Genomic DNA, 15,144 nt, shown 5'->3' on the forward strand with positions numbered 1-15,144 from the left:
GTGCTTTAGGTGAAAATTTACAGCTCAAGTTAGTTTCTCATACAAAAATTTATACACATATTGTTATGTGACCCTAGTTGCTATCCCTATAATGTGACAGCACACTCCCCTTTTCACCCTGGATTTCCTGGGTCCATTCAACCAGCTCCTATCCCTTTCTGCCTTTTCGTCTCACCTCCAGACAGGAGCTGCCCATTTAGTCTCGTGTATCTACTTGAACTAAGAAGCACATTCTTCATTAGTGTTATTTTATATTTCATAATCCAGTCTTATCTTTTCCTGAAGAGTTGGCTTCAGGAATGGTTTTAGTTCTGGGTTAACAGAGAGCCCAGGGTCTATGTCTTCTGGGGTTCCTCTAGTCTCAGTCAGACCATTAAGTCTGGTCTTTTTACATGAATTTGAGTTCTGCACCCCACTTCTTTTTACTTTCTTGATGGTGTTCTTTGAAACACAGAAGTTTTTAATTTTGATGAAATCCAATTGATCTATTTTTTCTTTTGTTGTTTGTGCATTTGGTGTTATATCTAAGAATCCTTTCCCAAATCTAAGGTCATGAAGATTTACCTCAATATTTTCTTCTGAGAGTTTTATAGTTTTTGCTCTTATATTTAGGCCTTGGTCCATTTTGAGTTAATTTTTATTTATAGTGTGAAGACATTGTATTCATTGTCAAAAAGAACACCTCAAGATCAATCCTGAGGTACAGCGCCGTCAGTGATAGGATAATATCCATATTTCTACAAGAAAGACCAGTTAATACGACTATTATTCAAATTTACGCACCAACCACTAAGGCCAAAAATGAAGAAATTGAAGATTTTTACTAACTTATCCAGTCTGAAATTGATCAAACGTGCAGTCAGGATGCATTGATAATTACTGGTGATTGGAATGCAAAAGTTGGAAACAAAGAAGAAGAATCAGTATTTGGAAAATATGGCCTTGGTGTTAGAAATGATGCCAGAGATAGCATGATAGAATTCTGCAAGACCAATGACTTCTTCATTGCAAATACCTTTTTTCACCAACATAAACGGCGACTATGTGGTCCTCACCGGATGGAATACACAGGAATCAAATCGACTACATCTGTGGAAAGAGACAATGGAAAAGCTCAATACCATCAGTCAGAACAAGCCCAAGGGCCGACTGTGGAACACCATCAATTGCTCATATGCAAGTTTAAATTGAAGCTGAAGAGAATTAGAACAAGTCCACGAGAGCCATAATACAACCTTGAGTATATCCCATCTGAATTTAGAGACCATCTCAAGAATAGATTTGACATGTTGAACACTAATGACCGAAGACCAGATGAGTTGTGGAAGGACATCGTACGTGAAGAAAGCAAGAGATCGTTAAAAAGACAGGAAAGAAAGAAAAGACCTAAATGGAAGTCAGAAGAGACTCTGAAACTTGCTGTTGAATGTCAAGTAGCTAAAGCAAAAGGAAGAAATGATCACGTCAAAGAGCTGAACAGAAGATTTCAAAGAGCGGCTAAAGAAGACAAAGTAAAGTATTATAATGACATGTGCAAAGACCTAGAGATAGAAAACCAAAACAGAAGAACATGCTCAGCATTTCTCAAGCTGAAAGAACTGAAGAAAAAAATTCAAGCCTGAAGTTGTAATAACGAAGGATTCTATAGGGAAAATATTAAATGACGCAGGAAGCATCAGAAGAAGATGGAAGGAATACATAGAGTCACTATACCAAAAAGAATTGGTTGACACTCAGCCATTTCAGGAGGTAGCATATGATCAGAAAACGATGGCACTGAAGGAAGAGGTTCAAGCTGCGCTGAAGTCATTGGCGAAAAACAAGGCTCCAGAAGTTGATGGAATACCAATTGAGATGTTTCGAGAAATGGATACAGCACTGGAAGTGCTCACTTGTCTATGCCAAGAAATTTGGAAGACAGCTACCTGGCCAACCCACTGGAAGAGATCCATATTTATGTCCATTCTGAAGAAAGGTGATACAACCAAATGTGGAAATTATCTAACAATATCATTAATATCACACAAAGTAAAATTTTGCTGAAGATCATTCAAAAGTGGCTGCAGCAGTATATCGACAGGGGAACTGCTGGAAATTCAAGGTGGATTCAGAAGAGGATATGGAACAAGGGATATCATTGCTGATGTCAGATGGATCCCAGCTGAAAGCAGAAAATACCAGAAAGATGTTTACCTGTGTTTTTTTGACTATGCAAAAGCGTTCGACTGTGTGGATCATAAAAAATTATGGATAACATTTTCAAGAAATTCCAGAACACTTAATTATGCTCATGAGGAACCTGTACATAGATCAGGAGGCAGTCGTTTAAACAGAACAAGGGTATACTGCATGGTTTAAAGTCAGGAAAGGTGTGCATCAGGGCTGTATCCTTTCACCGTACTTATTTAGTCTGTATGCTGAGCAAATTATCTGGGAAGCTGTACTATATGAAGAAAAATGGGCCATCAGGATTGGAGGAAGACTCGTTAACAACCTACATTAGGCAGATAACACAACCTTGCTTGCTGAAAGTGAAGAGGACTTGAAGCACTTACTGATGAAGATCAAAGACCACAGCTCTCAGTATGGATTATGCCTCAATATAAAGAAAACAAAAATCCTCACAACTGAACCAGTAAGCAACATCATGATAAACAGAAAAAAGATTGAAGTTGTCAAGGATTTCATTTTACTTAGATTCACAGTCAACACCCATGAAAGCAGCAGTTAAGAAATCAAACAAAGCATTGCACTGGGCAAATCTGCTGCAAAGGACCTCTTTAAAGTGTTAAAAAGCAAAGACATCACCTTGAAGACTAGGGTGCACCTGACCCAAGCTATGGTGTTTTCAGTTGCCTCATATGCATGTGAAAGCTGGACAATTAATAAGGAAGACCGAAGAAGAATTGATGCCTGTGAATTGTGGTGTTGGCGAAGAATATTGAATATACCATGGACTGCCAAAAGAACGAACAAATCTGTCTTAGAAGAAGTACAACCAGAATGCTCCTTAGAAGCAAGGATCGCGATACTATGTCTCACATACTTTGGACATGTTATCGGTAGAGATCAGTCCCTGGAGAAGGACATCATGCTTGGTAAAGTAGAGGATTAGCAAAAAGGAGGAAGACCTTCAACGAGATGGACTGACACAGTGGCTGCAACAGTGGGCTTAAGCATAACAGTGATTGTGAGGATGGTGCAGGACCGGGCAGTGTTTTATTCTGTTGTACGTAGGATCGCTATGAGGCAGAACAGACTTGAGGCACCTAACAATGACAGTAGGGGTCCACCGTCATTCTTTTGCATGTGAAGAGCCAGCTTTTCCAGCATCATTTGTTGAAAAGACTGTTCTTTCCCCATGTAATGGTCTTGGCGCATGTCTTAGTCATCTACTGTTGCTCTAACAGAAATACCACAAGTGGATGGCTTTAACAAAGAGAAATTTAGTTTTTCACAGTCTAGTAGGCTACAAGTCCAAATTCAGGGCGTCAGCTCCAGAGGAAGGCTTTCTCTGTTGGATCTGGAGGAAGGTCCTCCTTATCATCAATCTTCCCCTGGACTAGAGCTTCTCTTCGCAGGAACCTCAGGTCCAAAGGACGCGCTCTGCTCCTGGCACTGCTTTCTTGGTGGTATGAGGTCCCCAATTCTCTGCTTGCTTCGCTTTCCTTTTATCTCTTGTAAGATAAAAGGCAGTACAAGCTACACCCTAGGGAAACTCCCTTTACATTGGATCAGGGATGTGACCCAGCTAAGGATGGTGTTACAATCCCACCCTAATCCTCTTTAACATAAAATTACAGTCACAAAATGGAGGACAACCACACAATACTGGGAATCAGGGCCCAGCCAAATTGATAGACACATTTTTTGGGGGACATAATTCAACCCATGACAGTGCCATTGTTGAAAATCATTTGACCACGGATGTTTGGGTTTATTTCTGGACTTTCAAATCTATACGTTGAGCTATGTGTCTGTTCTTATGCCAGTACCACAGTTTTGATAACCATTGCTTTTAGTAAGTTTTGAAAACAGGAAGTGTGAGTCCTCCTACTTTATTCTTCTTTTTCAGAATTGTTTTGGTATTCTGGGTCCCTTTCAATTCTGTATGAATTTTAGGATCAGTTCATCAGTTTGTACAATGAAGTCAGCTGGGATTCTGATACAGATTGTGTGGAATCTGTAGATCAGTGTGGGAAGTATTGCTCTCTTAACAATGCTAAGTCTTCCAGTTGATGAATACGGACTGCCTTTCCATTTATGTGAGCTTCCTTAATTTCTTTCAGCAATGTTTTGTAGTTTTTAGAGTATAAGTTTTGCTTTTTTGTTAAATGTATTGCTAAGTATTTTTTCTTTTTGATGCTATTATAAATGGAATTGTTTTCTTAATTTCATTTTCCCATTGTTCATTGCTACTAACTGTATAGAAATACAGTTGATTTTTGTATCTTAATCTTGTACCCTGCAACCTTGCTGGACTCATTTATTAGTTCTAGTCTTTTAACATATTCTTGGGTGATCCAAATTCCAAGTTAGTTTGGCATCCCCCAGCCCTTCTTCTGGCTATTTGGATTTGCTTCTCTAATGTGTCTCCATGTTGAGATGGATCATGCATGACTGGATTCACAAAGGTCACTCTTATCAAAAGTTTTAAATTCTTGGAGAATGATGTAGCATCACTTTGGTACTTTGCTAGTTTGAGGGGCTGGTAATACTATTATTATTCATTTTAACATTAACAACTTTGTAAAAGTGGGAAAAAATTACAGTTGTTCATTTTTCTTAGAGTTATTAAATAATTTGTTTCTCTCCAGTTGCTGATTTTGTAGGGTTAGATCCCAGAATTGCTGCATGGCTTATAGAGCCCAGTGACACTGAGCCTTCTTTTGAAGATTTAGTGGCAAAATATTTTGAAAAATCCATCACAGTTAAAGTAAACAGCACATATGGAAATTCGTCAAGAAATATTGTGGTGAGTTGTTTGAAGGTGAAGTTTTATCAACCTTAATACAACCCTGATTTTTCTTAGGAACTTTTTCTCCTTCGTAGATAGTCTAAACATAAAAAGAACACAGCTACCGTTCCTTTTCATTTCCTCAGAACAAATACCTCTTTATGCTGGCCCCTTTGGTGGAGGGTATTGAGTGAGATGAGTTTTTCCTGTTCCTTTGTCAAACATATTCCTGGGAAATCTAGCTGCCAGCATGATTCTTCTAAACAGTCTTTGGTGTCAGAGAATCACCTGCTGCATGAGCAGAGTGCTACTCATTTAGAAATCCCGAGTGTTGGTGGGAGCTGCCCTGGATGTGTCTAAGTGTTCCCCTACTGTTGTTGATACACTTACTTGTTAGGAACTGTAATCTGGAGAAGGGTGCTCACAGCTCCTAGAACCGTGCCTGGAGCCCGAGCAAGGGGGATTTGACCTGGCCACGCAGGCTGTGGCGGGAGAGACATTCCTGTAGGAACAGCATGGGCTGCAATCAGGCCCACTCGTTTCAGGATTCAGAGTTGTGAATTAACAGCTGTGCATTGAAAGCAGTGCTAGAGAAACATGCAGAGTGCTGCGGGAGCACAGAGGAGGGGCTGTGTGGGTGGGAGGTGGCCACTCTGTGTGTCAGCCCCTCGTTCTCACAACGCCCTGTGAGGTCAGTGTTTGTATCAGTTAGGGGCTTTGGGTTGTAAACCACAGAAACTTACTCTGCCTTAATTACAAATTGAGCAGAAGGCTATAGGGTAGCTCACAGAATCAGAGGAAAGCAGAACCAGGCCTTGGGAAAAACAGACAGTGCTGGGGACTCAAGAAGCAGGAGCTGAGAGGCATGGTGCCAACATTGAGCCATGACATTTTTATCTGTGTGTCATTTTTGTCAAAGATTCCCATTTTCAGCATTTAGCAAGTGTCTCATTTCCCTCACTTATGTCACATGCCCACTGCATTTGCTGGTGGTCCAGTCAGGGTCCCACCAGAGAAACAGGACCAGTAGAATGGATGGATTGCAAAGAACTAGCTCACTCAACTGTGGGGGCTGGCTTTGCATGTTTGAGTTCGTAGGGCAGGCCAGCAGCTTGGAAACTCCCAGGCAGCAGCTGATGCTCCTCAGTTCTGCTTTGAAGGCCTTCAGCTGATTGTATAAAGTCTACTCAGATTCTCAGGGACAGTCTCCTTTACATAAAGCAGGGCTTCGAACTGGTTTGTTCTGATTCAAACCCCTGCTGAGAATTTGCATTTCTAACAAGTTCCCTGCTGTTAATTTGCATTTATAACAAGTTCCCAGAAGTTATACACAAGAATCACTTGGGGATCTTATTAAAAATGTAGATTCTGATGCAGTATATCTCGGGTGGAAGTGTAAATTCTCAGCAGGGAACTTGTTAGAAATGCAAATTTTCGGCAGGGGTTCAAACCAGAACAAACCAGTTTGAAACCCTGACATAAAGCCATCTGATTGTAGTTGTTAATCACATCTACAAAACACCTCCACAACATCTGGATTGGTGTTTGATTGAGTAACTTGGGACTGTGGCCTAGTCAAGTAGACACATTGTCTTAGTCATCTAGTGCTGCTATAACAAATACCACAAGTGGATGGCTTTACAAAGAGAAGTTTATTCTCTCACAGTCCAGTAGGCTACAAGTCCAAATTCAGGGCATCAGCTCCAGGAGAAGGCTTTCTCTCTCTGTCAGCTCTGGAGAAAGGTCCTTGTGATGTATCAGTCTTGCCTTGGTCTGGGAGCATCTCAGCACAGGAACCTCAGGTCCAAAGGACGTGCTCTGCTCCCAGCACTGCTTTCTTGGTAGTATGAGGTTCCCATGTGTCTCTGCTCGCTTCTCTCTTTTATATCTCAAAAGAGATTGGATTAAGACACTATCTAATCTTGTAAACCTCATCAGTATAACCTCATGACAGTGACAGAATTTACAACACATAAGGAGATCACATATAACTTCATCATAGTGATAAGAGTTTCAACACATAAGGAAATCACATCAGATTACACAGTCATACAGTACTGCAAATCATGACCCAGCCAAGCTGACAGATATTTTTGGGGGACAAAATTCAATCCATGACACACATCCAATTGGCCACCATAGCAGGGGAGGACAGGGCGTCTTGACTAGAAGTCCTACCCAGATCCCATGCTGTCAGAAGGGCAAGTTCCCCAAATAAAAGTTAACATATTATTACCAAAAGAAGGAGTTGTCCACCTCAGTATTATCAGTCCCAGTTTACAGATGAGAAAATTGAGACCCAGAAAGGTTAACCTTGGCCAAACTCAACTGAAAGTGATGATTCACATGCTGGATTTCTGACTTTAAAGTCCAATTTCATGTGATAAGTTAGGGATGGGAATGGCTACAAGAAACAAAAAAATCAGCGACCAGAGGCTGTATCCTCCCCCCGAAAGAAGTCCAGTGCACCTGAGCAGGTGCTCTGCAGTGCTGTTGGGGACCCTCAGCACGCTGTCACCTTGTACACTGCTGGAAGCTTCTCCGTGAGGCCCCACATCCACAGTCCAGGCTGAAAAGGGGCAGCCTAGCATGAAGTTCTGCTTATATCTTATTGGCCAGAAATGTGTGCCATGCCACCAGCTGTGAGGAAGGCTGGGGAAATGAGCTTTTACAGCTTCTGTCATTGCCCCCTCAACTAGGTATCTTCCTGACTAGTTGTTCACAGAGATTGAAGACCAGGAAAATACTGAAAAACAAATGCCAGGATATGTGCAGACAGCTCTTGGCTCATTGTTTGTGTGGTGGGGGAGTTCTAATCTGAGGCCTTTAGCAGAGAAACGGAGACGGACTGGCCTAGAATTTGGGGGTCATTGGACAGAGTGAGGTGGTCCACAGGTAGTCCTGGAGCTCTGTGTCATAGGGGTGGGAGATAGGAGACGAAGTGTTGAGGGGCTGCGTCTCATCCCGTCTATTCTTTTCATCGGTTGAACACCTCTTTGTTGATCACCCAGGACCCCTGTGTTTGTCCGTTCTAGGGTAAGGATGGAATGGCTGAATGTGGACTTGAGGGAGTAGGCCTCCTGACTCCTTGACTGGTTGTGTATGAGTTGCAGGTGGTGGAACCAGGTCCTCGTCCTCCTATGTCTAAAAAAACTAAACCAACCCCACTGCCTTTGAGTCGATTTTGACTCATAGAGACCCTGTAGGACAGAGTAGAACTGCCCCATAGGATTTCCAAGGCTGTAAATCATTACAGAAGCAGACTGCCACATCTTTCTCCCCAGGGGCAGCTGGTGGGTTCGAACTGCCTGCTTTTCGGTTAGCAGCCAAGCAGTTTAACCACTTAGCCACCAGAGCTCCACCCTCCTGTGTCTACCACTGTGTAATCATTGGACCTGGGACATTTAACCTCCTGTGGTTCTGTTTCTTAGTGTGTAAAATGAGGAAAAAATAATTGGGTTGGGGAAAAAACGTCAGGCTACTGATAGAACACCCTTCCACCTTAAGAAGTACCCTCCCTAGCTCTGGAACTAGCTGACTTCAGGCCCTTGGTGTTGATGCCATCAGATGGAGAATAGCTCCCTGCGAGGACTGGTCACAGTTAGCTAGTAAGCATGTTGGTGAGTGTACACTTCATAGATTGTGACGAGCACTGTGGCCAAGCCTGCCTAACTTTTAAAACTTTTGATCTTTTAAAGAATCAGAATGTGTGTGTGAACCTGAGGATACTCTACAGACTTATGATGGAACTGTGTTCTAAACTGAAGGCAAGTTATTATTCTTTTTGGTTAACAGAAACTCTTGCTTACTCTGTATATGTTTTCTTTTCATTCACGTTCATACTCGCAGGCAGCAATACCTCCAGTGTCTTTGAATGTGAAGGAAAATAAAGCACTGTGTTCTAAGGCCAAATGAACCCACACTTCACTCATAAAGGGTAGTCCAGAATGATAAAGCTTTCCATAGACTGAAAACAATTGTAACATGTAAATATAGCGCTTTCCCAAATGACACCTTTGCTTCAGCTGGGATATCTCTAATGCCACCATGAAGATGAAAGGTGAGTGCTTGTTTTAGTTAATAGTAAAAGAGACATAGCTCAGCTCAGTCAGAATCTCATGGGGAAGCAGATGGTCTTGCAAAAGAACAGTCAAGAGGAGTTGACTGAAGGGGCTGTTTGTAGAGGCACGGGCACACTTAGGGAACCAGAAAGGATGGAGAAGCATCCAGGGACTGGCAGAGCCAGACACTTTTTACCCACCTGGGCTTGAAGGGAGAGCTGTTACCAGAAGCCTGGGAGAGTGGCAGCCATGACAGAGGGGCAGAGGGAGTTAGGAATCAAACACCAGAACTGTGGCTGCTGGCTAGGAATGTGGAGGTGCAGGGAAACAGAAAACCCACCTTCTCTCCCCTCCGCCTTCCAGTCCCTCCTTCTAGTGCCTCCAACTGGGCAAAGGCCACTGGAGAGCAACAGAGTCCAGGTGAGGTGGTCTGGAGGGTCATGCACACCCCACCAGCAGGCACTGTGTGGGCAGAGAAAGGATGTGGAGGGGCAGGCAGAATGCTCCAAACGCTCAAAGCTCAGCTGAAAGCAGACAGTGCAGGCAGAGGCCACGGACTCGCAGCCGCAGCAGGAGAGAGAAAAGATGAAGATGCTGGTAAAGAGCACATCAGTTTTCACTCTCTTAGATGAGATGAACTAATATAAAGATTCAGTTCTCCACAAATTATCTATAAAGTCAAAGCAAAACCAATGAAAATTCTAGTTGAATTTTTGGGAAATTCAGTAAACCCCTTCAGAAATTAAAATGGGAGACTAGAAGTCCACGAATACCTAAATCTGCCTTAAAAATGAGAAAGAGTAAAGACAAACGGGGATGGGGCTTGCCCTACCGATATCTCTAGAGTTGTAACAAAAAAAAGACACTTGAAGGAAATTGGAGTTTTGTTAGGAAAGAGGAGGGGGGAGGAGTGGATGTTGGGCAGGAAACCAACCGTGTCTACTACGGGAATTTCCTTAATTTTTGCCCAGAGGAATTAAGTAGGCTTTTCAGCAAAATGCAGATAGAAGTAAGTAACATTGATATTATTACCTTCTCTGAAACAGGGTTATGGTTTATGGCAACTATTTTGTACTTTGGAGCTTCCTCTGATACCAATTTTGGCAGGTAAGGTAACTATAAAGATGAAGTGTAGTTTTTTCTAGAGAATTCTTTAAATTGTTTGAGAACAGTTTTTTCTCCCTTAAATTACAGTGAAACCTGTGAGAGCTGGAACTTGCCGGGACAGCCTTGTTTTTTTTCTTCTGGCTCTCTCAGATCTTCCGCTTTTGACAGGGTGCAGTCTTACCACTTTTCTATCGCCCATTTTAGTGGAAAATATTTGAGTTTTCCTTCCCTGACAGGTTTCTGCCTTACACGGGTTCCGGCTTCCACAGCTTTTACTGTATTTAGGGAGTAGCAAGCTTTCTTTTCCCTTCCGGTCACATGAGGGGTTGGACTGCCTCTGCTCTCGGGGACTAGAGGACTAGAAGTTTCTGACACCGCAATCGTGCAGGGGCCCTTCTGTACTGTAAGGTTGTGCTGGCTGTTCTGGCGGAGAGGCAAACGCCATCTAAACTCACAGACTCTTGAGAAGCAGCAGGGCCGGGAGAGGAGGCCTCTCCAGATGCTTTATATGTAGGTAGTCATCTCGCATCCCTAATGTTTGTACTTTTAACTCTCCCCTCCCTAGGGTGATAGTCTTGGAAACTTCCCAAGAGGAATATTGTAGGGCTCAATTCTGTCTTTGCCTCTGCAGCATCCCTGTCCTGCCCCAGGTCTTGCTGTGAACATGGGGTAGCAGAGCTTTGCCCAGCGCCTCTGCCTCTGTGCTGGTGTGTGGGGAGACTCTCCGTTCAGTATGTGTGTCCCTGCCCGCCCCCACCTACCCCCTGGCCAGAGCAAGGGCTTGAATTCTCGCTCTGTCGGTACTCTGCAGCTTGAGTGAGTTCCTTTCCTGAGGTCCTGTGTTCTCCCTGTGAGATGGGACTAATCATAGGCCCTTTGCAGAGGCTGGCACATAGTAGGTGCTAGGCAAGCAGCAGTTGCTATGATTATTGTCTTCACTGAGGCAGTGAGGTTTAGTTCTGGCACTTTAGTCTTTACTAAGAAATGATTTGTTAATGTAATGCAAATATTGTGTTTGATTTTTGAATCACAGTGATGGAAAGCAACAGCATTCAAATTAACAAGGAAGAAATGAGGAGGACTTCAGCTCTGCTTGGGGTAAATTCTTATTTCAGACTATTTTGATTTATAGCTTTCTCCTGCATAGCTTTCTTGGCTTGTTTCCCACCTGCTGTCATTACAAATAATGCTACATCCTTGAGCATGTGTCCTGTGCACGTGGACACACATTTCTCGAGAGTATTAACACAGGGTGGAGCTGCGAGGGCACAGGGCATGGCATTGCTCAACTTTGTCACATAATACCAGGTTGCTTCCATAGTCACCGTGCCAATATGCACACCTACCAGAAGTGCCCAGGAGAGGTCCTGTTGTCGCACAGCCTCACCTACACTAGGTGTATCGGACTTTTACATTGTAGCCATTTGGTGAGAACATGATGGTATCTCATTTTGGTTTTGTTTTTGTTCGGTTTTTGGTTTTTGTTACTGATGAGGTTGGATAGCTTTTCATATCATTACTGGCTATTGAGAGTTTCTCTCTTGTAAAGGGTCTGTTCAAGTCTTTTACCCATTTTTATACTGAGGGTTTTGTCTTTCTTTTACTGATTTATAGGAAATCTATGGATATGCTGGATAAAAGCCTGTCACGTATACCTTCTCCCTCTCTGGGTCTTGCCTTTTTATTCTCCTAGTGGTGTCTTCTGATGAACAGAAGTTCTTAATGTCAGTGAAGTCCAACGAACCAAATGTTTTAGAAATGTTTAATCTTTGTGCTAAGATAGCTTTGCCTGCCCCTTGGTCGTGAAGGTATTCTATGTTTTCTTCTACAAACTGTATTGTTTTACTTTTCACTTTAGGCTTATCATCTATTTCAGATTGATTTTTGTATATGGTTTGAAGTAGTAAAGCTTTTTTTCATGTAGATATCCAGTTATTTCAGCACCATTTATTAAAACATCGTTGTTTTCCCCACAGAATTGCAATGCCTGAAATATTGACTGTTTGGCCCAGTCTATGGGGAGAGCCCTGGTGGAGCAGTGGTTAAGCACTCGGCTGCTAGCAGAAAGGTCAGCAGTTCGAACACACCAGCCGCTCCTCTGGAGAAAGACGTGGCAGTCTGCTTCCATAAGGATCACAGCCTTGGAAACCCTATGGGGCAGTTCTACTCTGTCCTGTAGGGTCGCTAGGAGTCAGAATTAACTCGGTGGCAATGGACATAATGGCTGCCGCCGCAGTACAGAAAACCGAGTCTGTTCAAGATGAAGTCACAGAGGTTTATTGTAAGCAAAGATTTCAGTTCCAACTGGGAACAACACAGCTCATTGAAATGAGACAGTGGTGTCTGCAAAGGGGATCTGAATCAGGGATAATTATACTGCTACAGCAGGCGTCAGCCACAGGTTATTCTTGATTGGTGCATCTCCAATTAGGAAAGTGGGAGGCAGGATCTTGGTGGGGGGTACCTTATTGGTTCAGAGGGCACATCTCCAAAACACCAACTGGTTACCAATTATTAATGGCTATAGTTAGAGATTACAGATAGTTTCACTGGCTGCTTAGATAGTGATCACAAGATGCTTACATGGATTTTCCTTGTTTATCTTGCAAGAATACCTTGTTGGCAACAGCACCCAGACAGCACTCTTCCTGAGTACAAGTGTTTTGAGGGGTGCAGATAGTCATATGGTCAAGGCCCCTTGGGGCATATGGTTTCACATCCTGGTTTTGACCATTGAGGAAAAACATGTTTTTCTCAAAAACACAGCTGTGAGACTAGACATCCAGATTAGAGTTAGATAGCGTGGTCAGCATGTTACGCCTGTGTCTCACTGACCGCACTGAAAGTTTTTGTTTTTCCCTAAGACACAGGTAGGGGGAGAGGGGTCGCACATCTTTCTTTAGATTTATTTCTAGGTTTTTGAAGTTATTTAATATTACTATTGTGAATAATATTTTAAATTTTAGTTTTCCAATTGTTTGTTGCTAGTAGATAAAAGTATAAATGACTTTTTTTTGTATTGACCTTATGATCCTGTTCTCCACTGCAGTCTTTCTGACCACTTCAAAACTTAGTGATTTAATGACAAGATTTATTTTGTTTATGGATCTACCATTTGGTAGGACTTTGTGCAGATAGCTCATCTCTGCTCCACTGATGAGTGTGGGTAACTCAAAGGTTGAGGGCTGAATTATCTGAAGGCTCACTTTCCCACGGGTTAGGTGGTTGATGCTGGCTGTCAGCTGGGACCTCAGTGAGACTGTGGCCTCTCCACGTGGCCTAAGCTTCCTCACAGCATGGTGGCTAGGTTCCAAGGACCAGGGCCCCAAAGAGAAAGAGCTAGGTGGCAGTGGTATCACCTTTAATGACCCAGCCTCAGAAGCCATGCACCATCAGTCCTGCCACATTCTTTTCACTACAAGTGAGTAAATAAGACAAATCCTCCTTGAGAGAAAGAGAATCAGATGCCACCTTTTCAGCGGAAGAGTGTCAAACAACTTGTGGGTATGTTTTAAAATCAGCCTACTACCTTGTAGCCAACAATCTTACTAAATTTACTTACTACTGATTTCACTTCAAATTTGTAGATTCTTAGGGATTTTTCTACGTATATACTCATGTCATCTGTGAGTAAAAACAGTTTTACTCCTTCCTTTCCACTTTTCATATCTTTTAGTGCTTTTCTTCCCTATTTAGGACTTCTAGTACTTTATTGAATAGAGGTGGTGAACGTCTTCTTCCTGACTTCGGGGGCAAAGCCTTTAGTGTTTAACCATTAGTATGATGACAGTATTAAAAAAAAACAAACCCACTGCTGTCCAGTTGATTCCAACTCATAGCAACCCTACAGGACAGAACAGAACTGTGCCAGAGGGTTTCCAAGGAATGGCTGGTGGATTTGAACTGCTGACCTTTTGGTTAGCAGCTAAGCTCTTAACCACTGTACCACCAGGGCTCCAAGTACATGTATGGTGATAGTAGATATACTTTATCACGTTAAGGAAGTTCTGTTCAATTCCTACTTTGCTGAGAATTTTTTATTTTATTTTATACCGGTGTTGAATTTTATTAAGTAGACTTTCTGTTTCTGTTGAAATGATTTTTCTCCTTCATTCTGTTAATGTGGTGAATTACATGAATAGATTTTGAAAAGTTAAACCAGCCTTGCATTCCTGGAATAAACTCTGCTAGGTTGTGATGATTAATTCTTTTTAAATATTGCTGTATTCAGTTTGGAGCCTTGGTTGCATAGTGGTTAAGAGCTACGGCTGCTAACCAAAAGCTCAGCAATTCAAATCCACCAGGTGCTCCTTGGAAACCCTACGTGGCAGTTCTACTCTGTCCTAGAGGGTCGCTGTGAGTTGGAATCGACTTGGCAGCAACGGCAACGGGAACGGGAATTCAACTTGTTTGTTGAGGATTTTTTTGTCTAAGTTCATGAGAGATATTGGTCTGTAGTTAGGAAGTATTCCCTACTCTTTCATTCTTTCTGAAAGAGATAGTGTAGAATTTCTGTTAATTCTTCTTTAAACATTTGGAAGAATTCTCCAGTGAAGAGAATTCTTTGCCTAAATGTTTCTTTTTTGGAAGGTTTTTAATTATGGATTTAATTTCTTTAATAGTTGTAGAACTATTCAAATTATCTATTTCATATTGAGTGAGTTTTGGTAGTATGTACTTTTCAAGGAATTGGTTCATTTCATCCAAGTGGTTGAACATACGTGTATAGAGTTGTTCATAGCATTTCTTTGCTATCTTTTTAATGGTTGCTGGATCTGTACAGATATCTCCTTTATTTATTCCTGATATTGGTGATTTGTATCTTCTCTCCTTTTATCTTTGTCAGTCTTGCTAGAGGTTTATCAATTTTGTTGATCTTTTCAAAGAATCGGTTTTTTGCTTCATTGATCTTATTGTATTTCAGTTTTCAATTTCATTGTTTTCTGCCCTTTATTATTTCATCATCTGGTTTTGGATTTATTTTGCTCTTCTTTTTTTAGTTTCTTGAGATGGGAGCAT

The 15,144-nt window shown here is 42.0% G+C and overlaps 1 protein-coding gene across 1 annotated transcript in view; it reads left to right on the plus strand.

The window, feature by feature from the left end:
- Window positions 1-15,144, plus strand: part of POLN (DNA polymerase nu) — a 204,286-nt gene that overhangs the window by 73,985 nt on the left and 115,157 nt on the right. Inside the window, exons 6-9 of the mRNA XM_023737981.1 lie at window positions 4,818-4,975; window positions 8,656-8,724; window positions 10,065-10,125; window positions 11,159-11,223. Of these exons, the coding sequence (XP_023593749.1) occupies window positions 4,818-4,975; window positions 8,656-8,724; window positions 10,065-10,125; window positions 11,159-11,223 (353 nt within the window). The remainder of the gene's footprint in view (window positions 1-4,817; window positions 4,976-8,655; window positions 8,725-10,064; window positions 10,126-11,158; window positions 11,224-15,144) is intronic.

Source organism: Trichechus manatus, unplaced genomic scaffold (genome assembly GCF_000243295.1).
Source record: "Trichechus manatus latirostris isolate Lorelei unplaced genomic scaffold, TriManLat1.0 scaffold00111, whole genome shotgun sequence".
NCBI classification, from domain to species: Eukaryota; Metazoa; Chordata; class Mammalia; order Sirenia; family Trichechidae; genus Trichechus; species Trichechus manatus.